The following is an 18,543-nucleotide window of genomic DNA, read 5'->3' as shown; positions in this document are numbered from 1 at the left end:
ACTTTAAGGCCATTTTAATACCTCCAATTTGAAAATTGCGTGAGCCAGCAGTCTGGCTCGAGAGACTATTGATTGATTAATTGATTGATTCATTTAATTTAGTACATGGTTTGATCTACTACTCAATCAATGGTAGACTACCCCCAAATATGAAGTTATCTTTTTTGTTTATGAAGTTATGTAAAATACAAATTCAATGTACGTATAAATACGGAGAGATCCATGTTGGATGACATTTTTTATTCTACACAGCATATTAACACTTTTCATATGGGATTTTGATAAAACATTTAACAGAAACACAACACATTTCATTGACTACAGATACTTGCTTGTAGATCATCTTGACAAATCTCTTTAAAAAGAGCAAATTAATTTAATTCTGAAGAAAAACAGCAGGAATTACATCTTTGGTAAGGAGGAGAAATTCCATTTTAAATAAGTGTAAAACAATTTGCCATGATCAAATGTGCAAATCAATACTGAATAAGAGGAAGTAATGTTGAAGAATTTATATTTAACAGACAAGACAAAAAGGTCTGACGACAGGCAGATTTACTCACTTACAATCAATGAAACAAATGGAGGTGCATTCAAATGTAGGAGGTCCATTGCTTGTTTTTAACATCTAGGCAATTCCCTCTAAGGCACCCTTCTCTTTGATGGAAAGAAAAATCCCCACAATTTAGATTTTTTTTTAAATCATCTGTTTCTTTTTTTTATCAATTCATTAGCAGAATCAAACTTTTCTGCAACCCATTGTATATGCCTTCTCTGAATACATTTTCATCTAGCCAAACATTCGATCATCATTTCAGGGACATAAGTGCTCCATGCTATTACAGTCTTATTCCTGTCAAACTACTAAACTAGGCTCACTTCTTGACCGTGCACACATTAAAAACAGGTCTATACCTGTCATTCTACCTTGCTTGTCCTTCATTCCTCAGAGTATTATTGTAAACACAAACAGGATTATTAAAAACAAAGAAATGTTCCAAGTGTCCCTTAACTTAATTGACTCAAAACAACAGAAGCACAACCTCATATGAATTGAGAAAGTCTGTTTTTGTTTAAAGAAAAAAAACAAAAAAACAATGGACACACAAACTGAAAGCCAGACATAGGCTAAATAACACTACATACTAGGACTTACATCCTATAAGAATGACAACTAAGATGCCAACACCCTGAAGACACAACAGGTCATTGTCCATGCTGAATTCCACAGTGAAAAATAATACCAATGATTAACAACCCAGCATGCAGGCATCATCAAGGTAAGGGAAAGACTAAATCTCTACTGTAGGAAATCTATGTATAACCCTTTTACAAATACTCAATGGTTCTTATAACAATTCAAGTTGGATTTGACACAGTAGTTTGAATGGTCACAATTATCTTCTAGACCAAGTAGAAACATAATCATAACATCTTAAAGACCCCATGAAATAAACAACAAAAATCTGAATCACAGTGTGCAATTCTAAAGAAAAAGGCATAACAGGTAAATTGCCCAATAGCAGTTTGTTTTTAAAAATGACTAAATTAAGATTACTGGCAATAAATAAAAATGAAGGCAGTGATGGAATATGATTGAGTTGCATCAATTTGATAACATACTATATATAACCTTTGAGGAGCATTGACTGCACTCAAAATTGCAAGCTTTAAAATTGTGGTTTTATAAGTTTGACAGAACCTTGAACACCTGCGCTCCTAGTGCAGCAACCCAAGCTACATTACGTAGCTAACAGGGGTCAATCAGATTCAGTATTACACCACATGATAGCAATAAAAACAAACGATGCTTATAATGATGTGCTAGTTTTGACAAAGCATAATTGATATATATATATATATTTTCATCCTGGATCAACTGATGTCTTCTTTTTTTTACTGAATGGGGTCTTTCAATAACTTATGGCAAAAAACAAACAAAAAAAGCCACTTTCAACAAGAACAATGAACATTTAAAAAAAAGTATCTGGGTACATAATGTTTGGGGCAAAGGATGTTAGGGGTTATCTTTATCATGATGCATAAGACATAAGATACTACTGTACTACATGCGTTCCCACCAACATGCTCTGTCTCTTCAAACATCAAAATGAAAGGTCAATGTATCCATGTCTGTCAAATTTTATAAAGATATTGCATTTAGTTTCTTTATTGAAAAAATAATAATGTAGGCTAATAGTGTATGAGATCCCATGAGACTTTTTACATTTTACTTCACAGATTGAGATACTTGGGAGTTTTTCAATTTCATCCTTTCCCATTTTTAAGATGGTATCCCATAAGTGAAACTAGGTACAGTAGCATACAGCATTGAAGCCAAAGGCCCAATTGCAAGCTGCACACAATCATGAACCTGTCGTAATGAGTGTCTTGTAAGAACACTGACCAAATGAAAACTGCAATTGAAAATGCATAACCACATTAACCCTGGCATCCCTATTTTGGGTAAATAAAAAATGTTTTTTTTACACTTAAACAAATAGCAGATCTTCAAGCTCTCGGCGCGTTGTGATCTTGTAGGTCGGCTATTTTCGCTATTCGTTGTATGACGAAGTATATAGAGCTTTAGTGTTTTTATATTTGCCTTTGTGTATCACGATGATTGATCTGCAATCCCAGAACCACGCACAGGCACACAGACCTCCCCAAACTAGCAATACAAATACATAATAGAAAACACACACTCATGGTAACGCAGCAAGCTACATTGACCGTTTGCATCTTTTTTTTTCTTTCATTTTTTTAAGGGAGCATGGGTGGAGATGTAAGGCACTAAGAGCATCCCTCCATCTTCAGACATACATAATCAACCATCCATTTTGAGGAGCTTTGGTAATGGGCAGCACTAAATTGGAAGGGCATCTATCCTCATTCTGGAACTCCTAAAACCTCTTCCGGTTGAAGCACCATCATCGGCCTCCTCTTTCATAATCTGCATTTCTGTTCCATGGCCTAATGCATATCACAGTCCTTGAAATTAAAAAGTGACTTAGAGCAACGCCGAGTCATTCCCCTTCAAGCTCGGCAAGCAAAGATGCTTAGACGCTAGACCGAGTGCTAGTTTAGGAATGGCAAACGGAACATAGTGTGAGGAGCTACTAAAATAGGGGAGGAGGGGGATAGTCGTGTGCTTACAGTCGTGTAAACGGGCCCACGTGAAGGGGTCCTCTCAGCTTGGGCGAAGAGCAGGAGTTGGTGATAGTTGTGGAAAAGGAGGGCGAGGAGGAATAGGAGGACGTGGAGGAGGAAGAGGAGGCGGACGATGGGTCACTTCCACTGTTCAGGGTGAACACACTGGAGATGGCGACGTCCACAATACCTTGGCACAGTTCTGAATACAGTTTCCTGGAGGAGGTAAGGATGAGAGAGTCAAAAAGACAACATAAGGACTTCATAAAATAAATGAAAGATATCCCAGGTAAATCGATCTGAATGAGATTCACAGTGAAGAATATTCTAGTTCATTATAAAAATCAGAATGCCAAGAATAGACCTTTTATTATACTGTAAGAACAGAATCTATACCGTCCAGGACGCCAAACTAATCTTTCTAGGTAAGATAAATAATGAATTTGACGTTAGTTTGTGTCATAACAAAACTATGGGTGCAATTAGTTCATTAATTGACCTAACCGATTTAATAAAATGTTTAATAAATACGATTTTCAAAAATACAGAAAATAGCAGATCTACAAGCTGACAACGTATCGTAGATACATATAATCCTCTAAATTAGCCTAATCAAAAAAGTAATCAACAAGATAATTGGTAGTCATAAACAAAACTTCACTCCAAATGTAGAAGAAATAGATGTGAGTCGCTTCACAATTCAGTAACAGCCAATAATTCCCATGTAGTGACTTATTGAAAGGGTTAGGTTAGATCAGGGGTCTTCAACCTTTTCAGGCCAGGGACCCCCAAACTGATGGGGTGATAGAGCAGGGACCCCCTACCTCGTAGGGTAGGGGGTAGGCCACCACATATATTGTATATTTATGTATAAAATTGTGTTTTATATGTATAAACATGAACAAATGGTTGCCTGGAGCCTGCTCCTACCCACAGGTTGTCCCAGTAGGTGTGCAAAAGACCTTTTCTTTCTCTACAAAATATGTATAAACATACCATGTTATTGTGCATTCAATACTAAGCTATTACAATATGTCATGTTATGTTTAAAGACATATTGACATTTTTTGGGGGGAAAATAACAAAAAGTGTTTTAAAACTTTTATTTTTATTTTTATCAAACAATTTCGCGGACCCCCTGCAGTACCTCTGCGGACCCCCTAGGGGTCGCGGACCCCCTGTTGAAGACCTCTGGGTTAGATTATAAGGAATAAAAAGCAAATGGAACACAGCACGGAAAGAGCTGAAATGATCAATGAAATGGATCTGTTACTGACTGTGCACAGGCTGGAGCTCCGTTGATCTCAATCAGCCACACCTTGAAGTTCGCGTCCACCATGAAGTCAAACCCAAAGAGCTGAAAGCTCTGGTAGGACAGGTGCTTAGTGCTAATCATTGGCTCGGTGCAACTCAGACAGCTCCTGGGAGAGAGGACACAGCATTGCAATTGTTCAGGATGTACTGTAGAATGTCTTTGTGTTTAGACAATACAGTTACCATCGTGAAGGGCAAACAATGTCATATGATATTGCTTGGTGCTGCACTGTCCCACTGCGCCACTTATACACAGTAAAAATCCAGATTTTTTACTGTGCACCAACATTTTGCTGCTTGTACCTGTATGAGTGACAAATAAAACTTTGATTCTTGATTACTCTCTGTGTGAGGCCTTGTTGTTACTGCCTGTGACTTTAATATATGTCACCAACGTAAGTACCGCCGCACAAATGTAAACACCACTTCTGTAAAGCAATAGTACTGTGATTAAGAAATAAATCAATGCTGGTTATAATATTTCATCTGAGGCAAGTCATGTTTTCACAAAATTGGCAACTTAAAAATGATTAAAAAGGGAGGAAAAGGGCCCGGATCGCTGGCCTAATGGTCCCGGCACTTAGGCTCTAACGTAGCCTGACATCGCATTGCGGGTTCGAGTCCTGTTCCCAAAGATCTTTGCTGCATGTCTCCCCCTATATCTCTCTCTCCCCGTTTCCTGTCCATCTCCACTATACACTATATATAAAAGCAGAAAAGCCCCAAAAGAATCTTTTAAAAAATGTAAAGGAGAAAAAGGACAAGGACCTACTTAATGATCTGCTTGATTTGAGGTAAGATGGAGGTCTCCATGGCAACATTGTGGGTGGTCAGAAGATATTGCCTGAACTCGTCGAAGAACATCTCGTTGCCCTCCTCATATCGTCCAAAGTTCTGTGAGTGCTCCTTCTGGATGCAGTGGTTGGTCAGGTGGCTTGTCATGTCCTGCAAGTCGGAGCTGTTGTAGGGTTCTGATGAGGTTCGCAGAACACCCTCCCGATACAAGTAGATGTTATACTGATGATCCACCAGCACCCAGCTCCTAAAGAAAAACGTGCAGTATAATATCCTTATTGTTAATTTAACTTTGAAAGAATGCAACCGAATGGACCCTTGCGGTTCCATTTGAACACTCTCAGAGTTAAAATAACACAATCTACATTACTGTGCAGAAACCCTATAGTAAATAAATTATTATTAATATAGTTCTGCAATAATTAACGATTTGTATGCTTTGGTTTATAAGCAAAGCACCTTACAATACTGTGAATTCATACCATGGATCATACCATGGAGTTCATTAGTTAGTTCATTACCAATTGCGCCCAACAAATACACTGTGATGATTTGCATTATGCATATAAGCTGGTAAGACTCGCCTGATGTCAAACTTCCGATGGCCAGGCTCCAGAAGAAGAGGTTTTTCCAGATACTTCTGAATAACATGAACCTGTCCTTGATTATCAATGTACTCCAGCAGCTCATTTGCATCATGGGATATAAAAATTCCAGCACCTGGAACAATGAAAGCAAAGATCATATTTTAAGCCTCTCCCGAACAAAGTTTAGAATGCAACCACAAAATCATCACGTTAAAGTACAACCTTTAAAAACTAAGTAGTAAATTAATGCAGCCCAAAGAGGAACCCACAGACCCTCACAAAAATATATATTTAGGTCCTTCAACGTTTTAAAAAGAGAGCACAATATTATGTATCTCATCATGCATCATGTATATCAACTCAATGTAATAACATTGATGAAGGTGATGTTGCTACTAACTACATACATTTTAACTTGTTACAGTTAATAAATAGCTATCAATAGCTTTGTTTTTGCTGTAAGATCCAAAACCAGTTCTGAATTTGAACTCTTCTCCACAGTTTAACTCGGAAACACAAAATCTCCAACTGTACATAATTAGGTAGGTGATCTAACCTTTAGCTCCAGCAGATGACTTTGCTATCCACACTGTCCCCTCCTCGCCTTCTCTTTTGGAGTGGTAGGATGCTAGGAAAACCTCCCGTTCATCTGTCTTGGGGTTGCTCTTCAGGTGGCTTAAGCCATTTGCAGCTGGAGCCACTGGGGTGTTGAGGTTTGTGGGATAGATGATGTAGGACTCTGGGAACCAGCTGCCGGAGTCAGACAGCTCTGGGCTCGTCTTTATTAGCCTGTGTGACGTCATGGATGGAAATTACTCGACCAATGTTGAATAATTTACGAACACACAAAAAACAGACAACAATAGCATGCATTAACCACTTAAGGCATATATTCTACTTTCAAGAAAGCTCACACCTGCTATTTTATTTTGAATACATGCCCAAAATAGGGAGGGTTAATGTGGTTGTTAACCAGATGAGTGCTGAGCATTTTGGCCACATTTTGAGCTTAGAGACATACTTAACTAACGATGCCTTTCTGCAAAGCTTGTCTGCTCCTCTGTAGTAATTCACCAGTTGCACCAGCCCTGGTTCATGACCTGCGAGAGAACAAAGTTTATATATTAAACATGCATTCAAAGGCTTGGATCATATGCAAAGCCTGGGGCTACTGAGTACAGACAGTAGACTTCAGCTGTGGTCACTGGCAGGGATTTAACATTTTCCCCCCAGGATGCTCAGGAAAGAGAATTGTTTAAAGGGGTCACCCACACTGTAGTCCAGAGGTCTACAACGTTTTTCAGGCCAAAGACCCCCTAGCTGAGAGAGAGAGATCAAGGAGGGACCCCCGTGCATAAATTAGTTTTTCAGATTAAACTTTTTTCCCCCTCTAGAGCTATACCTCTTTGCCAAAAATAGCCAATCTACAAGCTCAATGCCGCGCACTGCGAGGCGTTGTGAGCTTGTAGATCTGCTATTTTTGGCTAAAGCTCTCCTCAGAAAAGGGATGCTAGGGTTCAAGTGGATAATGTAAAAAAAAAAAATCACAATAATTTGGTGGCCCCTCTGTAGTAACTCTGAGGACCCCCTAGGGGTCCCGGACGCCCTGTTGAAGACCCCTGCTGTAGTCCATTTCTGCACAGTCACAGTTATGATCCAACTTGGGTGGGACAGGGACAGAATAAAACATTTGCAATTTGCATATCACTGCTGTCTGTCATCAGTGCTTCTGCTATAGTCACTGATAGTATATAAAATCAGAAAATATGATTTACCCAGACGTCCAAATGGTAATCTGTTCCGTTCGCCCAGCATCAAGTTGAATCTCGGATTGTCTCTTTTCAGCCTCTTCCAGTGTCCAGTGGAGACAAGTATTTTGGCAACTTCTGCATAGACGGTGCTGCCGTCGTCGCGAGAGACAAAGGTATAGGTGGGAGCATTCATAATGCCACGATATTATTGACAGACTGGATTGGTGAATAAATAAACTGGCAGCTTTGTTCTTTAGTTGCGAGGCTGTCTGGTGGCCACTGCAGCAGGCAGACTGACAAGGAACGTTATCTTCTGTATCTGTAGCATGATAATGATGATGAAGAAGATGATGATGAGGCAGTCATATCCAGTAACACACTAATAGTTCCCCACGAACACAAGAGCTTCTTAGAGGCTCCAATTCAGAGCTATACGAGTTCAATCAGCCTTAATGACTTCATGTTGCTTTGCAGACACAGTTTTAGTCCCCCCAGATTAGGGTGTGCCTGCTTTGGGGGCTGGTCCTCCTGTTTGGATAGAATGTCCAATATGCCAGCGTGTTAAAAAATGACCACAAGCAAAGGAAAAAACCCTCGGCTCTCGGTGTCTAAGCTTAAATGCCACTAAATAAACCATAAAGAGTAGGTAGCATCCGCTAGCTAGCCGATCATGTGAACAATGGTGGCAATGCAATCACGTAGCTATTTCCACTGTATGCCTTTATTCCATAGAGTTATAATTTGTCTGGAGGACGGACGGCACCAACCCCAACGATTCATTTAAATGAAAGTTGCTCACACGCGCATGGAGCACCCAGAACCTCTACTTCCTGGATTGGCTCCAATATTGGAGCCAATAGAGCAGGCGCACTAGCGTTTGAGACGGTAGACGCACGCGCAGTAGCGTTGTAGATGTGGAAGTCCTGCAATCTCGGATTTGACCACCAGGCGACGGCAGCTTCACTGTTATACCGCGGTTCTGGGGGCTTGCTTTATTCTCTTGAGCTCAGCAGCAGCAGTATTGCCAGATTGTGTGAGAGCAATAAGCAGCCGGGTCTGGGAAAACAAGCCCAAAAGAAGAGCTATTGAATGGGGGGGGGGTGACACATTTTGAATATTTTTTTTAAACATTTGATCACAAATCTGGTAATGGGGTGGGTCCCAGCTATTTTCTAAAGAATCTTGAAAAAAAAAAGAGAAAGTGACACATTTTGAATATTAACACAAATCTGTCAAAAATATTTGTATACATTTATGTGGGGGTCCTTGACATGAAAATGTTTGAGAACCACTGGTTTAAACAACATTATTAGGAAGATAGCCCAAACAAGCAACTACACTTTAGTAGAAACAATCCCCCCAAAAAAAACGCAACCCGCAAAACTGAAATTATTTGAACATATTTTCAAGCAACTTCACAGAAAAAGATCGCTTATAAAAAGCGGACATGGCAACACTGAGCAGCAGCTGCTGTCATCCTCTGAGTCTGTCAACACCATAAACATGCTCATCGTGGCAGTTGTGGTCAATGTAGTCCATTCATTGTGACACTTTTTGATAGTTGGTTTATATCTATCTTTGCCAAAAATGTATATTGTTTCATTATGGAGGCATATTCAAATTATTTACATATCCTAAAACCATCCAAATATTTGACTGTCTCTATTTTACGGTCAAATCTCAAATGCATTCAAGTGTCAGATACAATACTACATATCCCAGAAAGCAAAGCGGTCAGATGTATTCTTTTTTAATTCTGCACGATGGCCACAAGATGGCATCAAATACTGCTCTAGTAACAAATACATATCAGTCCACACACACACTGCTGAAGTCCTGGGTATGTGATTTAACAAAGTCGCATGCAGTGGTAAAGTAACTAAGTACATTTATCAAGTACTATACTTAAGTACAATTTTGAGGTGCTTTTACTTTACTGGAGTATTTCCAATTTCCAGTACTTTTACTTCTACTTAAATAGTACAAATATTGTACTTTTACTCCACTACAATTCTATGAAAACTTTAGTTACTAGTTACTACTAGTTACTTTGCAGATTTTGATTATTATTACAAAACATACATTAACCACTTCAACCCTATATATATTTCGGCCATTTGAAAATAGCCGACCTACAAGCTCACAATGCGTAGCCATGGATGCATTGTGAGCTTGTAGATCTGCTATTTTCAAAAGATTTTTAAACATTTTGAAAATCTGAAAATGGGACATTCTGCATAATGAGCACTTTTTACTTTTGGTACTTTAAGTACATTTTGTACAAATACTTACTATACTTTTACTCAAGGAATTTTACTTTACTGTAACAGAGTATTGCTACATTGCAGTATTGATGTTTTAAAGAATGGTTTCTTTAACAATGAAGTAAAACACAGTCGCATAGCTCATATGAAACCACCCACACAGGCTAACCTGGCATTTAAATAGAGCGCTCCCAGATTGTGGTAAATCCCAAGTCCCGTCCCATTACTTTTGAGCCAAGTAGTCACGAATACTTTTACTTACGTAAAGTAACGTAATCATTCTTAGTTTGGCGTACCATGAATTTATAAATATATATACATTTTTAACTTAATTTCGTACTGTATTAAGTCTTTCTTTGTTGCACTAGTACATACATAGACTAATACTTGTTGAAAACTTGAAGTGAGGACCAGCACAACTTCTCAAGGCGGTAAAGAGGGAATTCGAATGCGGCTCATTACTCTGCAGTGTTGCCAGGTTTTGAGAGAGAAACAAGCAACCAGGTCTATGAAAACAGGCCCAAAAGAAGCGACATGAGCACTAAACCAATACGATGCTGCCTGGCTCTATATCTTGAAGAAAATGTGAAAAGTGTGGAATATTTCTGAAACATTTTAATTGCACAAATGTTGTATGGGGGTCCCTGGTATAAAATATTTTCAGATGGGGGTCCGCAGCAGACAAATACATTAATTTGGGCTTGGGGGTCTTTGACAAAGGTTTGAGGTTCACTGGTTTAAACAACCCCCAAATAAGCCCCCCAAAAAAGCAACTAAACTTTAGAGACAAGCCCAATAAAACGCAACTAGACAATATTTACAAGCAACTTTACAGAAAAACAAGCCCAAAGTAGCTTATAATAAGAAGACCTGGCAACACTAATACTCCGCAGTCCACACAGAAGCAGCTGGCGGGAAGTTGTTTCATTCATACTCGTAGACATCACAGAGAGACTAGTAACATAACAGGTATATATAACTGTTTAACCTTCATAAAACTGTCATTTATACGGTCTATTTTATTCATGTATTCGTTTTTTGTTTTGTTTATTGCGCTAAGTCAAGTTTGTAACTAGTGTGTGCTGTGTACTGTACAGGTTTAGCGTCAATGTTTACATATCGCAGTAGTGTAAAGTAACGAAGTACATTTACTCAAGTACTTCTACTCCACTGCATCTCAAAGGCAAATATTGTACTTTTACTCCACTACAATTATTTGAAAACTTATGCACTGGTTACTCACAATTTTGATTATTGTTACTAAACATACATTAACCACTTCAGCAATTATATACATCTTGGCCATTTGAAAATAACAGATCTACAAGCTTGAGCTTGTAGATCTGCTAAAAGATTTGTATACATTTTAGACATTTGAAAACTTGTGAAATGGGACATTCTGCATAATGAGTACTTTCTACATATAGTACTTTAAGTACATTTTGATGCCAATACTTTTGTACTTTTACCCAAGTAAATCCTGAATACCGGACTTTTACTTGTAGCCTATTAGTATATTTCTACATTGCACTATTGATACTTTTACTAAAGTAAGAAATGTGAGTACCTTTTCCACCACTGTAGGCTAGTACTCTCCCATTGTATAGTAAAGTAATGTAAACTTTATTATGCTGGCCTAAATTCCAGCTGAAATCAATCGACACTGATTGCAAAAACCTTACACCCCCCCCCCCCAGTGCCCCAGAGCCAGTGTTGGGGAATTCAACTTTTTTTTATGTGTGGGTAATGTGTTTTGTGGTTGTGGCGTCTGCTTTGGCTGCTTGGTGGGTCATGTATTTTTAATGACTCCTGTCCTCTATCCTTCCAGGCCAAGGTATGAGCGGTGCACACCTGGACGAGTGGCAGAGGAGGTCCTTTGACATTTCATCTGGCACCTGCACACCTGAACAGACGGCAGACGCCTATCGACTGCACATCCTCGACATTCAGTATGCATGGGCAAACTCCCAGCTCTCTCAGGCCGGCGCAGCCAGTCTGCTCAGGACCTACTCGGAACGCTACGCAGCAGTTCTGGACTCGGACGATGCCCGCACAGGTCTCAACAACTATGCGGACAGTGCCCTGCACCTGGCCCGCAGTCAGAGGAACCACAGTGACAAATGGGAGTCCTCCCTGACCATGGAGAACGTACTGGAGCTGCCGTGCGTGCAAAAGATGATTCAGGCGGGGACAAGGGGAGGAGGAGGCTCCCTAGTGGCACCAGCAGATGTTAACATAACTGTTGGACAAGAGAGCAGAGGCAGCTCCCTGTCTGTTCCCTCTGCCCCAGGCAGGGCAGAGCCTCCATTATTCAAATCCACAGGACCCCTGTTGCCCAAAGCAGAGGGCAGTGGCATTTTTACTAAGCCTCATGGTGGTTCTGCCGAGAGGCCGAGAGTCACTGAGGGTATTTCTTGCAATGCCAGCTCATTCACATGCCCCCAACCACAGACACATGCCTTATTTGGACATACGGCCTCAGCTACTCCACAGGGAAACATGGGCCCCGCTTGTGGCACTTACAACCAGCAGGCCAACTTCTTCCCCGTCTCTAACCCATCTAAGCGGAAGAATTTCTACAGCTCAGATGGAGACAGCACAAGGGTCAGTGGCAGGGGCGCACATAGTGTTCAGGCGGGACCTGAATCACGGGCTGGTGGCAGTTTCAAAACGGCCCGAGAGCAGTTCATTGTCGATCAGCATAAAAAGAATACCCACCAACCCCAGAGAGGTCAGGCCCCCGCTTTGGCGGCCGCGGCCATGAAGAAATCCCTGGGTGCCAACAGGCCCCGAGGGACCTTCTCCAAATTTGTGTCACCTCTGCCACGACAGGAAGAGGAACAGGGCGGGGCCAGCGACATTGCTGACCAAGAGGCACAGGTGATTGATGAGCGCCTGAAAAACTTTGAGCCCAAGATAATCGAGCTCATCATGAGTGAGATCATGGACCATGGAGCTCCCGTAGTCTGGGACGACATAGCCGGTTTGGAGTTTGCCAAGGCTACCATAAAGGAAATTGTGGTTTGGCCGATGCTACGGCCCGACATTTTCACTGGGCTCCGCGGCCCACCCAAGGGCATCCTCTTGTTTGGGCCCCCTGGAACTGGCAAAACACTCATAGGGAAGTGCATTGCATGTCAATCAGGTGCCACGTTTTTCAGCATCAGCGCCTCGTCGCTAACGTCTAAGTGGGTGGGCGAGGGAGAGAAGATGGTGCGAGCCCTGTTCGCCATCGCCCGCTGCCACCAACCCGCTGTCATCTTCATCGACGAGATTGACTCCCTGCTGTCCCAGCGGTCGGACGGAGAGCACGACTCATCGCGGCGCATCAAGACTGAGTTCCTGGTCCAGCTGGACGGGGCGGCAACCTCGGCGGAGGATCGGATCCTGGTGGTGGGCGCCACCAACCGGCCACATGAGATAGATGAGGCAGCCCGTCGCCGCCTGTCCAAAAGGCTGTACATCCCCCTGCCCGAAGCAGCTGCTAGACGCCAGATAGTAATCAACCTCATGGCCCATGAGAAGAACCAGCTCGGAGAGGAGGAATTGGAGAGCGTGGTCATGGGGACAGAAGGTTTTTCGGGTGCCGATATGACCCAGCTGTGCAGAGAGGCAGCGCTGGGGCCCATCCGTAGCATCCAGCTCAAAGACATTGCCACCATCACCCCCGATCAGGTGCGGCCAATCCTCAACTGTGATTTCCAAGAAGCCCTGAAGACTGTACGCCCCAGCGTTTCATCCAAAGATCTGGAGGTGTATGAGGAGTGGAACAAGACTTTTGGATGTGGACGGTGAACAGGTGACCCGTTACCTATCCACTTCGTGCCTCGTGGCACATAAGGCCTAAACAGAGCACTTCCACTTTTCACAGTCAGCTGCTGCAGTACTCCAGACCATGATTTCAATCCCGCTTCCTCTGGATGGTGAACAGTGCTTCCTATAAATAGTCTGATGATTACTTTGTGTTTAATCAGAACAATTACTGTGCTGGGATTTTGTCATACATTTGATTCGGTCTGTTTTCACTCTATAATATTTGTTTCGACAAAGAATGTTTTATTTTCCATTGTTGTTGAGTTTTCCAGATTATTTGTTCCTAATAAAATATAAGATTGCTGAAGAACTCTCTAAACCATTTATTTTCAGAAACTTGACACTAAAGCAAAAACATAATGTGGAAAATGTACTGTAATATTTTCTCCACTAGGTGCTGCTGATATAATCTACAGCGGGCAGTGTGACCAATCTCTCATGGGGTTTGCCAATAGATTTTATGGTGACACCAACACTTCTACAGTAATTGTCCTGAAATGTTCCTGAAACTGGATGTGCTAACTATGGCTGGGGAAGTTGGGCAACACTTTGCTCTTCCTCCCTTCCTGTTGGTGATTAAGATTGTGGGCATGACAGGGAATTTCATATGTTTAATCAGCACCAAAAACCATAACGTTTTATTGTGCAATATGGTACGAGACAATAATTCCCATTTTGGTGAAATTGTACATGATATATTTCTAAACAAATTACCTTAAATTGAATTGAATTCAATTATTTTCCTAGAAACAACTTTCTGTTTGTGTTTTCACATTTAAATATTTTATCTTTAAAAGATGTCCCTTGCTGAATGAAATATTTAATAAAGTTTCACTAAATTGTTCCTACCAGTTGTGCTGCTCACTAATGGTCTCTCAACACAGCAGAAACTTTGTCATTGTGCTGCCAACTGGTCAACAGGGATTCTAAGTGTTGTTGATGTCCTTTTAAAGCTGACTGGTCATACATCTGGTCATACACTGCACCCATTGAAGAAGGCAGACAATTATAGATTGTGCACACATGAAATGATGTTGTCATGTAATTTTCATGAAACAATCTTTGAAAAACTGGAAGACCATGAAAAAAGGCTTTCATTTATTTTTCATCTTTTTGTGAAGTCCCTAATAAATATTTCAGATTGTGTGGCTGGCCACAGTATAGAAACTTTGTTGATTTAGCCAGCAATGAAAGTAGTCGCACACACCCATGGGGCTGGCAGGAGCCTCTCACAACACTAGGACTCAGCACAGCTTGACTGGGACAGATGCTCAGAATTCCTCTGGTACCGACAGGATGGTTGGTCCTTAGAGTATGGAATGAAAATCATGCCATATGCTTTAAGCATGTACTTTAATTTTTGTGACAGTGCAGCAATGATTGTTGAGGACCCGTGATCACAAGCTTGATTTAGCAATTATGGCTTGCGTGTTTGTGATTACATGTGACCTTGACATTTCAAATTATAACACAAGTCTATGGCATATGGGGAGAATGTCACTACATATTAGAAGTGGGTTCTAAATGTACATTTGAGTATAATTCCTTGACATTTTAAGAAGTAGAATAAATTGGTTTTGTATATTCAACATAACTAAAGGCCTTTTTTTTACACGCTTATTTTGTGTGGTGCTGAAATATATGTGTGGTGCCTCCTATAAGAAATCCATAGAAAATTCAAAAGATGTATAGGCTCATCTCTGCATTGTTGTTAATTCATCAACATTTCGGTCGTGTGACCTTTATCAAGACAAATGTACCATAAAATGTCATAGCATTTATATACATCTGTGTACAATTGTTGAATTAGTGTCACGCATGAGGGTCACGTCCCAAGAACATGCCTGTAAGATCAAGCCTTCAAACGCGCTCAACTGACAGGACATTGATGCACAGAACAGAGTAGCATATCAGTGACCTGTTCCTGTTCAAGCCTGGGTCCATACAGTATAATATCTACCTCTCAAATTGGAATCTCCCTATTGCCAAGGGAGATATTAGGCTTCTGGGCTTCAGGCAGGACTAATGTGCTTCTTATTACAGGTTGAGGTTAATTTCACGATAATCATCCAGAATTAATATATCATAATTTGTGAACACACACATCACCTTCTTGCATCCTGTGTTGTATTCACGATCCCTCCTTTCCCTCAGTTCTATTTCTTGTAGATGCGAGATTGACGATGAATAATATAGCTGTCCTATTCATGATTTCCAACACACTGGCATGTGCAGAAAAAAGAAAAGGTGCTCGGGAGTCCCAAAAAAGTGTAATGAAGGTGCTCTTTGGTTAGGGACCAAAAGGTACAACAAAGGAAAAAAACATGGCATTCTGGTGAAAAAGTTAAAAAGCCTTTATTAGATGGCTATTTCATGATAGAAATGCCAAACAATTTTTAAAAACAGTGCATGGTGACAGGGATACAATCCATGCATAGCGTCCCCATGGCCTTCTTCAGGGTGTAGCCCTCAGCAAACAATTTTCCCTATACATACAGATTGCAAATACCTGAGGATCACAGATGACAAATGCAGAGTAACCACTAGATGGCTATACTAAATGGGTGAAATATGTAAATGTAAAAAGAAACATAAACAGGACTAGAAAAGTATATACAAATAAAAAATATATATAAATATGAAAGAAAAAGTATATCGACAACGGGAACAGAAAAAAATCCCTTATTCAGGTTGTGAAATATTTCCAGAGGGACAGATTAAAGCTGTGAGTCAGTGCTACTGCCAAACCAATTTCTTACAGAAACCAGGACTTTGTATTGTACGTTGCAATACTTCAAGAGCATCAAAGAAGAGAAATGAGAAATTCACATTAACTCAGTGAATTTATGTGTGAATAGTCTATGAAGCAACAAATATGTCTACGGAGATACATCCAGTTGTTTTCCTTCTAGATTTGTTTTGTTGTTTATTTCTATCCCACAATCATCACATTAATTCAGTGGGATGAATGAAAAACCTATGATTGTATTTTCCATCACTTAAATTAGGATACTTCAAACATTTTTAATCCTGCTGTAGCTCTGTTGGACTGGGTTAACTTTGATTCTGAAACTAGTGAGTGTATGTCAGTCCACTGGCTGAAAGGGGAAGTGAGATTTGGGATTCTGGCAGGGCCAGAGACGGTTGGCCAGATTATCCCTCTCATGCAAATGTCGTCCCCTCCCCTGTTAGGTCCCACTGAAGCGTGGGGACTCGACGCTGGCCACAGCTGCTTCCCGTTTCTTCCGAATCACACAGCAGCCATCTGGACACGGTTGTCGCTGCGCAGCACTGATGAGCTCCTCAGCTGGCCCCCGCGTCTCTCTCCAGACAGGCCTGGCCCTCTGAGCCCCAGTCTTATGCTCCACTGCCCGATCCACTCTGTCCCAGCTCTCTGCTGCCTTTGCTCCTCTGAGAACCAGGTGTCGTGCCCCTTTCCCTCCCATGGTCCAGGACCTGGCAGACAACAGCAAGCTGGCCTTCTGTAACTACCTACTGTACAGGGTCTCGGACACTTAATCGTGGGCCTTCGTTTGCTGACATTTGCCTCCTTGATGTTTACAGTATGTTAACATATTGCTCACCTTACAGACAAATGTCTGCCTGGTTGCATTGGACTGCTATTCTACTCTCTGCTTCTTATATTGTATTAATATGAAGAAACAAAGTTTTGTGTGCATTCTGAGTTTTGTACAATAGAAAAATTAGATACTCCACGTTGCACATCGGAGTCCCATAAAGTGACAAAATCCAATAAATGCATACATTAAATTAAGTATTTATTCATTCAGCATTTTAAACATCCACAGTGGTTTCTGTTTCATTAAATTATTTTCAGTAGGATCTTTTCTTCTTTGAGGAACTGTCAGGACTTCACGATTTAATACATTTCCTTGACAGGTAAGAGTGAGCTTCTTCTTGAATGACAACCTTAATTATTTTAGGAAGTTTCAGAGTGTGAAATTATATTTACATATTCCCTGCCCTACCCCATTCTCCTGAGCTTGGCCCAGATACAGGTACAGTACATACTGGGAAGAATCCATATGGTTGTGAACAACAATTAAAATGTAGAGTATATTCACTCTTTCAAGCAACAACCATTATACAATCCACCTAACCATATTCCTAGATCTTAAATTATAGCTACTAATACACGTAATGATGTGCCTATGTATAAGTGTCTGAAAAATAGCTCACTGCAAGTTATATTCAACAGCAGTGAAACAATTCCCAATTTTCCATTATTCTGCCATAAGTTGTTTTTAACGTTACACTGGTATAATGAGAAAACAAGCATCAATACTCTTTGTGTATGTAATATCATTTATTGATATTTTGCGAGCATACAATTTCCCTCAACACTCAATTATCTCATACTGTGTGAGTATTGCATACAATTCTCTGCCATCACATATAAAATAAAGAGCTGGAAAAACAAATCAACATTTTCTTATCTGTCAAAGAAAAATAGCATCCAGCAGCAATCATGTTTTAAACCCAGATTCATGTAATACAGTTGAACTAAAACGGATGCAGTTTTTATAACTATTCTAGAGACAAACATAGAACACAGTAATAAATATAAAAGACGAAAAACGGCATGTGTTTGTTGTATAAATAATATGAAAGTGGCTACAAATAGAACAGGTTAAAAACCGAATAAAAAACAAAACTAAAACTATTACAAATTTGCCTGTGCATGGGAGAAAGGAATTTGAATCCTTTTGGATATTTTAACCATATTATAAAACTAGGATAAAGAAACAAGAACACATTTTTTTATTTCAAAATAAATGCTGCTGTCTGGATATCAGAAAGATGACATATTTTTTATAAAGTTTATACATTTACCAAATAAAAAGTAAA

At 40.4% G+C, this 18,543-nt stretch overlaps 2 protein-coding genes across 2 annotated transcripts; one reads left to right on the top strand and one right to left on the bottom strand.

The window, feature by feature from the left end:
• Positions 1–225: 225 nt before the first annotated feature.
• ttl (tubulin tyrosine ligase) lies at positions 226–8,316 on the bottom strand. Its single transcript, XM_080448859.1, has 7 exons — positions 7,622–8,316; positions 6,868–6,946; positions 6,403–6,635; positions 5,844–5,979; positions 5,237–5,506; positions 4,428–4,571; positions 226–3,366 (listed from the first exon to the last, which is right to left on the bottom strand). The coding sequence occupies exons 1-7, from the start codon at positions 7,788–7,790 to the stop codon at positions 3,153–3,155; spliced, it is 1,245 nt and encodes a 414-aa protein (XP_080304985.1). The 5' UTR covers positions 7,791–8,316; the 3' UTR covers positions 226–3,152.
• A 2,448-nt stretch (positions 8,317–10,764) lies between these two features.
• Positions 10,765–13,984, top strand: fignl1 (fidgetin-like 1). Its single transcript, XM_080449360.1, has 2 exons — positions 10,765–10,830; positions 11,690–13,984. The coding sequence occupies exon 2, from the start codon at positions 11,698–11,700 to the stop codon at positions 13,654–13,656; it is 1,959 nt and encodes a 652-aa protein (XP_080305486.1). The 5' UTR covers positions 10,765–10,830; positions 11,690–11,697; the 3' UTR covers positions 13,657–13,984.
• Positions 13,985–18,543: the final 4,559 nt, after the last annotated feature.

The sequence above is a fragment of the Gymnoscopelus braueri genome (assembly GCF_963280865.1).
Source record: "Gymnoscopelus braueri genome assembly, chromosome: 14".
Lineage (NCBI taxonomy): Eukaryota > Metazoa > Chordata > Actinopteri > Myctophiformes > Myctophidae > Gymnoscopelus > Gymnoscopelus braueri.
The sequence above is the reverse complement of the archived record's forward strand: the minus strand, read 5'-3'. Positions and strand labels throughout refer to the sequence as shown.